Source organism: Antrostomus carolinensis, unplaced genomic scaffold, assembly GCF_000700745.2.
Source record: "Antrostomus carolinensis isolate BGI_N321 unplaced genomic scaffold, ASM70074v2 scaffold7517, whole genome shotgun sequence".
Classification (NCBI taxonomy): domain Eukaryota; kingdom Metazoa; phylum Chordata; class Aves; order Caprimulgiformes; family Caprimulgidae; genus Antrostomus; species Antrostomus carolinensis.
Genome location: NW_010327960.1, coordinates 32471 through 42397, shown reverse-complemented (window position 1 = coordinate 42397; position 9927 = coordinate 32471). Strand labels below are relative to the sequence as shown.

At 35.5% G+C, this 9927-nt stretch overlaps 2 protein-coding genes across 2 annotated transcripts in view; one reads left to right on the top strand and one right to left on the bottom strand.

Moving 5' to 3' along the window:
- Nucleotides 1–232: 232 nt before the first annotated feature.
- On the top strand, nt 233–7355 carry LOC104528142 (pericentriolar material 1 protein; the record flags this gene model as incomplete). The annotated part of the gene is made up of 8 exons (XM_029085974.1): nt 233–292; nt 2054–2192; nt 2858–3006; nt 3984–4059; nt 5051–5304; nt 5525–5617; nt 5722–5845; nt 6893–7355. Coding segments are annotated over 8 exons (921 nt in total), but the record flags the coding sequence as incomplete, so codon positions are not given.
- A 2416-nt stretch (nt 7356–9771) lies between these two features.
- The window catches only part of LOC104528141 (general transcription factor IIE subunit 1), a 3537-nt gene continuing 3381 nt past the window's right edge, over nt 9772–9927 (bottom strand). Inside the window, 1 exon segment of the mRNA XM_029085975.1 lies at nt 9772–9927. This exon segment is cut by the window's right edge and continues 53 nt beyond it. Coding sequence (XP_028941808.1) covers nt 9772–9927 — 156 coding nt within the window.

The window sequence follows — 9927 nt, the reverse complement described above, 5'->3', positions numbered from 1 at the left end:
TTAAATAAAAAAGGCTAACACACTTTTCCTAATATTTTGCAACTCTAAAATTTTGAAGACATCTCTGTAAACACCTCTTCTAGTATAGAAGTCCCTGTGGCTTACTGCCATTTTGAGATAGCAATTCTTGGTAAGACTGGCATTTCAGACAGGCTTTCATGAAGCCTTAGCTTCATTCAGTATTTCAAAGCTATTTCAGTTTAGAATTGAAGACAGTTTGTGTTTCTTCTAGGCAATAAAAGGTCTCCAAGTGGATGTTTGTTCATCTGCTGAAGATGTCGATGAGGACAAAGTATGTTTATGCTTCTTAACTGTCTTTATTCCTCAGATAATTTCACAGATCACTTAGTCTTACCTTTTTTCTGTGACATAAATCCAGTATCTGTAAGCATTTCCTAGTGTTTATAAATTTATTAAATATCATGGAGTTTATCTTCTGTTATTTTCAGTGATTTACTTTATCAAAGTAACAAAGTAAATGATAATTTCCCTTTTTTAATTTAACTGTCTGGAAAATGACTACCAGAAACTCTGCCTTCATCAATAAGTCTTTGTTATTATACACATTCAGTAAACATGACTTGGATATCAGTTCTTTGGTTGCTCTTGGTTTTATTCCTGTTTGTACTGCAGAACCATTGCCAGTGTAAAGACTGTTTGCATTTCTTATAAAACATCTTGTTACCTTTCAAGAAGTGCACTCAGATCAACAAAGATACTTTTCTGTTTATTGTTGGTGACCTTTTTGTAGAATGAGCTTTGCTTTAGGACTGACAATTTGAAAGTCTAAAAAGAACAAAGTTTATGTTGAATGCTACACAGCTAAAATGGAATAATTTGTGATACTTGCTGAGCAGCTTTAGGGTAGGATCTTGGTTTTCCTTTTAGTGCTAATTTTCCATATTTTAAAGAAAAAACCACACTTCTTCCAAAGGTACTTACTGTGTTCTCAGCTCAGAGCATTGAGAATGTAGTAATTTCTTAAAGAATTAAGAAATTACAAGGACAGTAAATAGAGATGATGTTTAATTATTTTTAGCAGTTAACCTTTTCTTTTTTAATGATGTGGGATAAGTTGTTTTAATTTTCATCTTAAGGAGAAGGCAGGTGTTCTGAGTTGGGACAAATGGTACTTGAGGTCCTCAGAGTCAAAGTTTGTGTGCTCTGAGTATTAAATCTTAGACCTCGAAATTTCTCCCTTTCATCTTTGAGTTTGTTTTGAAAACCACTAAAAAAATAATTGTGTTTGGAAAGAAGGGTTTTATATGAAGTTTTGTATTTTCTGCTGGAACATTGAGCTTTTTCCAGCCAAGGGAAAGATATAGGTAATGTTCTAAGTAGAACATTGAATGCTTTCCTAAATGGGCATAGGCATATGTATAGGCATGTATGGGCACAGAGTCAGTGCGTTCTTTTAGGGCTTAGAGCTTCTGTCACACCGCTTTGGAAGTGAAAATGGGAGCCTGTATATCACTTCTTATGGTTGCTGTAGTGTAGGAGGGCCCTTTCAAACTTGGAGCCAGACTCAGGGCTTTACTTGTGGTTTGCATAGACTGAGCAGAATTCTCTCACTCAATGTATTTAGCAAATCATTCAATAGAGAAACTGTTGAGTAGCTATTGCCAAAGAAATGAGAAGCAGCAGTTAGGAATACTCCTAATTTTCACTAGAGGTCATTTAGGAGAAGCAGGGAAGCCACTAGAAGTTAATAATGCAAGTGTCTTATCTTCCTCGTGCTAATGACAAATCTAATTTAATTTTTTTTTTTTTTAAGCTAACATGCTGATCGATGTGAACCTGTTCAGATAATGAAATACTTGGTGACAATGTCCTTGATAGCTATGTCTGAACAGTGCATGATCTCTTATAGTAGATTCTGATGCTTTGTTTCAGGAGTAGCTTTGCAGTATTTATTTCAAGGCCTTAAGGACTTAAACATTAGTTTTTAGTCTGTAGATTTTTTGAGAAACAAAGTGACTCATTGATGCAGAAACTCTAACTTAACCTTTAAATAACAAAACATGAAATTGCACAGTATACCTTGTTTTCCTAGGACAAGGATGAGACTGAAACTGTTAAACCAGTGCAGGACTCAGAAATTTATTATGGTAATGGAGTTCCTGAGAGTATTAGGTCTGATGTGTCTGATCAAGAGGAAGATGAGGAAAGTGAAAGCGGTCCAGTGGCAATAAGTAAGTGATTTTTGTAGCTCATTATTCAATGCTTTCACTGTAGTTTTGACCAACTAATTTTACAACAGGATCTGGGTGAAGTACTGCTGCATACTCAGTGATATTCCAATTAGATATGAAACATTCCAATTAGAGGAGCTTTTGTTCTTTGGAATCGGATTAATTATGGAAGTTACATTTCCTGTCTCAGCTAAACTTTAAGCTTCTCAACTTTTAACCTGAAGGATGTGAAATTTGCTGAAATTTTTTGCAGTTCTGCAAATGATGATTTTTGAATATGCTTCTCTTTAAGCTTGCATATTTTTGATAAGTTTTTGTTCTCTTTGTCATCTTACACCAACTACTCATGGCTTGTGTTCCCTTATATTTACATTCTTCACATCAACTTGTTTAATAACTTAGATATTTCAGACCAACAGTGTTGTGTTAGTTGGTAATATAGCTTATGTAGAGCATATGAATCTTTGAAAGTAAGCAATCACTGTATCTTAATTTCAAAGAATGTTTTGAAGTATGAGTTATAATTGATCATTGCAGTAAATTCCCAAAAGGCATTTGGATTTTATAGCCTGACTTATACTCTGTCAGTATGTAAATCCAATATGTCAGGCTCTGTCAATATGTAAATCCAATATGAAGGGGGTTTTACACTGATATGCTTTCAGGTTTATCAAAAGCAGAAACCCAAGCTCTGACTAACTATGGCAGTGGAGAAGATGAGAATGAAGATGAAGAAATAGAATTTGAGGAAGGACCCGTTGATGTGCAGACATCACTACAAGCCAGCAGTGAAACAACAACTGAAAATGAACAGGTATCACCAAAGTTGTAAATGCAGAACAAACCTAAGCCACTGCATAGCTTTTCAGACAAATGTCTGCATAGAACATTTCAGTTTTTCTTGTTGCACTCTTTTCACACTAGCCAAGTAGAAGAATGATAGAGGAGATTACCTGAAAGCAATATCTGCAACATACAAAATATCTACTGCTCATTCCCCACTTGAATCTATTATTGGTACGACTGCTGCCAAAATGGACAGATGGATACACACACAAAACTAGTATTTAAATCTGCTATCAGAGACAGAAAATGTTAACTTGCAGAAGAAAGGATAAACTTTCAAAAAAATGAAAAGCTTTAAACCATTAACTGGTTCTTCCTCTGTGTTTGCTGACATCAAGTTCTAATTGGGCTTTCATTTGCAAAAGCTATTGACTCTTGTATTCTAGCATGTCTTTGGTTTGTCTTTCCTCTTCTTCATGTAATACATTTTTCTAGAACAACAGTGAAATATTATTGGCTTTTATTGTCTTTTCACTCTTAGTTTCCTTAAAAACATTTGGATGTGTGTGACCTGGTTCTGGAGACTTGTCAGTTCTTTACATTTCAGTAAATAAGATTGACCTCTGAGTCTTTTGAAACTTTGGTTTACTCAACAGCTAGTAACATTTAGGCAAGGATGTAACTGGAACGTTTTACTTGAAAGGCTAAAACAATAGGTCTTTTCAGGGGAACTAAAGAGTTTTATCTGGAAACTACTACAGTGAAAAGAAAATGAAATGTTCAGATAAAACACACATATCGGTGTTAATAGTCTTGTAAAGCGTGGTTGACCAGGTGATGAACAGAGAGTAGAACTTGCTATCTTTATTTCAAACTAGTTAAAAGACAAAAACGTGGAGCAAGTGTGCAGTGTGTTTCTAGTTCGCAAGGAAGAGTAAATTAGCCAGTAAGCTGTGAAGCTGATAAGTAGAATTAGTTCTAACTTGTTTTTGCCTTCCCCAATAGACTTCAAACCAAGAATTGAAAAAGACAAAAAGCAGTGAGACTCTGTCATCAGAACAGGAATCTGTTAATGTTAAAGGTAAGCCCTTTAACTTTATGGTTTGCAGTAACTGAGAGATTAACACTTCTGTATGAAATTGCATATCGTGAGAATTATGTTGGACAGTGCTTGTAATATATGTAATTAAGAGGAAGTTCACTGGACTGGTTTGGTTTTTTTTTCATGGAACCATATCAATTGACTAGATAATTCTGTGTTGATATAGACACAGCAAACCTTTTAAAGAGGAAACCTGGAATAATCTTAGGTAGGTAGATGTGGTTTTGATGGTTGACAGTAGAGTGAATTTCAGTTGATTGTTGCAGCCTTTGCTGCAAAACTGCAGCACAGTCAATTTGTTTGTTACAATATTTTGATGTTTAGATTTGTCTAGTACTTGTTTTTTCTGCTAGTACTATTTACTAGCAATTGAAATAATTTTATATTTTAAAGATTTATTTCTGTGAGTAATGCTGTGTTGTAACCAATGAAGAACCAAGAAATAATTTTCTGTCAAAAGACAGAAACTCTACCAGGAATTATGAATGTTACTTGTAATATAACTGTTGTTACCTCTTTTTCTTGTGTTTTTCTGTTGCAAATACTGGTTTTGTCCTTGGTCTTTTTTTGTAGACTGAAAGCACTAGTTGAGTAGATCCTGTGTTGCCACAAGAATGTGGCAAAATGTTAAGGAATTTATTGTTCTGTATTATATCTCTTTATACCTAGAATGAATATTTTACAGTAGGTCATATAGTTCTGAAAGTTGGGCTTTGGGGTTTTTTATGGTTTTTTAAAAGCTGTATCAAGTCAGAAACTTATAAGTCAGATACTGTCTTGTGATAATTGCTGCTACTTCAGTGTATGAGAGTACAAGTGATGTTTTATTTCAGTCAGACTAGTTCAATTTCATTATTCATTTGTAGCTTTGAATAATAATTGGTAAAAAAAGAAAAATAATCTGGAATTTTTGTCTGCTCTGAGTCTTTTGCTATCTCTACCTAGTTAAAATCGAGTTTTGTGGTTTTAGGTGAACAAGATGTGGCTACAATTTTGCCTCATTACCTCAATGTCATGGAGAATACACCACCTTTAACAGTCAATACCCCAGAATCCTTTATAACAGCCAGTAAGAAAACAGAAGAATCAAGCTCATCTTCACCTGTAAATGAAACTCAAACACTAGATACAACGTGTGTAGGAAACAAATCATCTGCTGCAAGTTCTGAGAGTTCTGTGGCTGGTAGCCCTGATACGGAGTCACCTGTGTTAGTGAATGAATATGTGCGTATATTTCAGTTCAGACACATCTAAGATAAAGTAGCAGCTTTTTTCTATGTCAGTGTTATTTCTATTTTATGGTCCTGTTTAGTTTTTGTCTGCAGATTTGACATGGGTATTGTTTTTTCATGTACTTTATTATAATAGGAAGAAAATCTAGTTTTGGAGTGAAACTAAAACAAAGTTGCACTATTCTCTTATGTTTGGTTTACTTTATTAACAGGAAGCTGGTTCTGGAAACGTAAGTCAAAAATCTGATGAAGATGACTTTGTGAAAGTTGAAGACTTGCCCCTTAAACTTGCAGTGTATTCAGAGGTATTTTGCTATTTTTTGTGGGGTTGTTGTTTAGAAGCACACACCCTAAATGACAGCAATAAGGATTATCCAGAATTTTGAGTTTTGCTTTATCTGTTACAAAGGCAGATTTAATGAAGAAAATGGCAACAGAGGCCCAAACCAACAGTTTGTCTGATGAATTACTGGATGGAGGTGGAGCTCAGGATCAGGAGTTAGTAGGAGATGCCCAAACTCTGAAAGAACCTGGTAAAGATTATTTTTTAAATCCTCTACACCTATTGGGAAAACACTCTGGAATGGCCTAGAATTTAAATATCTTGTTATCACTGATTGAAGTAAGCAGTTATCATGGTGCTAAAAGAATATCCTTTTTTGTTATCATGTGTTTGAAAATGATTTATTGATATGAAGGGATTTTGTCTTCCATGTCCCTTCTATATACTTCTGTTAGATTCTGACAGACTGCTCAGTATTTTTGTAATAGAAAAGTTCAGGAGGCTTTTCAGAATAATAAAATATCTCTTCAGAGAAAAGAAAATTATTTTTTATATGAAGCATACCATAAGAAAAAATTTTCGGTGTGTATGACAGCAGTAAAGATTTGTCACGTTAATGAAACAGTATTTGTACAGCTACAAAAACTTAATGGTAATACTAGTCGAAGAAACTTTTATTTTTTTAATATAATGTTGATATTGTGACACAAGTTATGGTATTAGAGGCTTCTTTTCTATTGTTAGGCTTATAGGGTATAGTAATAGCATCTATAACTGCATTAACTGGGTATTCTGATGGTTTTCTGCTACTGTAGCTAGTTCCAATTCCTCAAACAGTATGAGCTGATGAAACTGCTTTTTTTAAAGAATAAATAAATAAATAAATGCAGCTGTAGTGACAGCATAGGATTTTCCAGGATGGAGCGTGAAGGAAGGTGCACCTTTCCTTCCATTACACTCACTGCTCATCACCATTCTGTTTGTCATAGCTATGCTAGCAGAAGTCCGTCACGTCAGTTTGGTGACTCCTGATGCATATGCCTGGTGTGGGAACAGTCTGGCTGAGAATGCATGCCACGCAAAATTGGTAGCTAAAGCCATTCTTCATCTGTGTATGGGCGATGGCTGCAGCTGTTCAAGTAAGACATGGTTCAAAATGCTTGCCAAAAAAGGATGAGGAGGAAATATTTCATCAGGGTCCTTTAATGGATGCTTACAAGGAGTTGAAATGTGGTCAAAAGCTGTGTTTCATGCCTTGTAGCTGTTAGACAATAATACGTATACTCTTATTTTACAGAAACTTTTGGGGCTCAAAGTGCATGAAAATAACCTGAAGATATCTGCATTTATAAACTCCATGTATACAAATGCATATGGAAGATCAGCACTAATTTCCCAGAATTCTGGAAGTGTATAAAAATGTAAAATTTTTGACACACCACCTCTTAGGATAGGTATGTTAACTTCTGCCTGTGGCAGTTTGAACAGCTGGAACTGAATACTCTTCAGTTTTGCTGCACTGTTCTTTTTCTGTCTTAATCTTTTTTTATTGTGACTTGTTTAGTAAATTTTAAAATTGTTCAAAATGGTAGTTTTAAATAAAGTTTGGACTTGTCTGTAAATTTGTCTTTTGAAAAATTTTCCTCTGGTTTACAAAATGGTATGCAGTTTGTTGTTGGAAGTTAACTGACTTTTAAGTGGCAGCATGCTTTAGCCATTTGTTACTCCTCTTCCGAGAAACACTGGTAATTTTCCTGGGACAAGAGACGCTTATCCCACTAAGTTCCTCCAGCTTCTATTAATATGAGGTGTAGACACAGTATGTACCTACATGTTGCCTTTATACCCTAAGTACAGCAGGTCTGTATTAAAAAAAAAAAGTTCCTCTTCATAGCCTGTGGAATTCATTTCTATCAGCACATTTATCTGAGGTGAAGTAAATACCCTGGTTTGGTAGTCAACTGCAGAAACTATCTGTTTTTTTCTGCACTTTCTGTTTTGCACTTTCAATATGCAAAAGACTAAACCTGTCTGAAAGTTTTACTGTCTTTTCACATGTAACACTTAAAAGTGCTGCAGTTGAAAGCCTGTAGAACTTGTTCCTAAAATATTTGACTTTGTAAAAGTTTTTTGTGTAGAAAGAAATAAATTTAGCAAATTACAATTAAAGTTAATGTTTAAAAAAACAGTTCAAGTTGATACCTAATGCAGGCTCATGGGAAAGGCAGAATTAGGATTGTAGAAAAGTAGATTATAAAACTTGAACCAGAACAAAAATTTTCTTCACTTTTCCAGATCAGAGTCACTAATAACAGTAGGTCATAAAATTGAGCTAGAAATAGCTTATTCAGAATATCTGCTGCATTATAAAGGTCCTGCTTACCTTAAACAAATACAAGGATTTTCTCAAAGTAGTTAAAAAGCAATGGTCATCTTTAATTCAGAATTGTCTTCATTTGAGGTTAGTCTAATAATATGGCTGTATGCTGTGGGAGACTGTCTAGTGCCAGTGAAGCCTAAATATGCTGGAAGTTGGAATAAAATGAGAGTGTGATTCTTCTGTGATTTCTTTTTTTAGTTTGTTTGAGTGTCTCCAGGTTTTATGAGTGAATTTTGGAATGGCAGATTACAAACACGGACCTCTCATCCCCAAAGACAAAACTGTATCAAGAGGGTTGAAGACGGCTTAGTTACTGTGCAGGATTTAAGCTCACAGTGATACTGTGCGCAGGAAAAACTTTACAGTTTTGAGGACAGAGGAGCTATGTTGTCACAAAGGCAAACCTATGGAAGTGAAACAAAATTAAAGTTTTTAATCACTAACTTGGCACAAAATCATTCAGTAGACCTAAAAGATGACATTTTCATAAAGTAGAACAAGATTTGTGCATATTCCAGTCAAATCTAGTTTATATGGTAAATCATTAAATGTTAAGCTCAAGAAATAGCATGAACACACATTCTTGCCCTGGAATGGTGTGTATGAGTAATGCACTGAAATGATGCTTCTTTGATGATACTTTCTCTCTACCCCTTTTTTCACAGGATGGTTGAGTTTGGCAGGGACCTCTGGAGGTCATCTTGTCCAACCCCTCTGCTCAAGCAGGACCACTCAGAGCTGGTTGCCCAGAACTATGCTCAGGTGGCTTTTGAATGTCTCCAGGGTAGGAAACTCTCCAACCTCTCTGGGCCACCTGTGCCAGCCCTCACTCATGCTCACAAAGTGTTTCCTGACATTCAGAGGGAACCTCCTGTGTTTCAGTTTGAGCAATGAATAATGAAAGTAGACTAGAAGGGCATAAATAGTAGAATTGCTGAAGAAGTTAAGCTCTCTTTTATATTCTGATGCTAATCCTTCTACTGGTGTGTAGCTCAGTGCTAGTAGAATGTGGTTTTACAGTGGTAGTAGTAGAGAAGATGTTACTTAAAAATTACAGGCGAGTCTGTGAATGAGAACTGAGGAGCAGAGTCTCCTGCTTGATACATTGCTTGCTTCCTTACCAGTCTGGACCAAAACAAATGTTATATTTTACTGTCCAGTAGCCATTGTACAGTTCATCACTTCAGACACAGTTCTGTGGAACAATGAGTACGAAGAATTCAGGTAATTGTTTTTAAGAGGAAAGTTTAGGGGCCACCAGAGCTGGTTCTTTTCTGTAGCTGCCACAATTTAGTAACAGCTTTTCTGCTGCCACCTGTCTGCTGCTGTTGTGCAGTGAACAACCTAACAAAACACTAGGGGACACACTGGTGTGGAGCAAAACCAAATCATGTTGGACTTGGACTCATTTTCACTACTGGAAGTATGTGCTATGTCTGGGAGGAAGGTGGAATAATTGATTGCTTAGAACAGATTGCAACATTGCTTTTGAAACTTTATTTTAATCAGATCACATTGTATCCTTGAAATGATTCATGCTCCAAAACTAATTACAGCATTCACAATGCCTACAGAAAACCCATAGTAACTTTGGGTTGCTTTTGCTGCAGTGCTAGTATTTTGAACTGTAGTTACCCACTGCAGCATTACTATCTTGCATAACAGCAAGGAGTTCAAACAAAACTTAACCCTTTACTGGTAAACTTTGAAGAACATAAGTTAAACTATTAAACTGTCTTATTTCAAAAGCAGCCTTCACCCATTTTGCATAAGTTTGCATATTCATACAGTAGTATTTATTCAAAGACAGACTGGAACATTTCTTGCCCAACTTTTATATAAGCTTCTCTCTCTTCATTTGTCATGAGAGACACAAGCTCGGGATTTTCACTAACTTCACCATATGAACGAGGCTGACCAGCTACCATTAAAGTAGGACCTTGTGTTTCCTG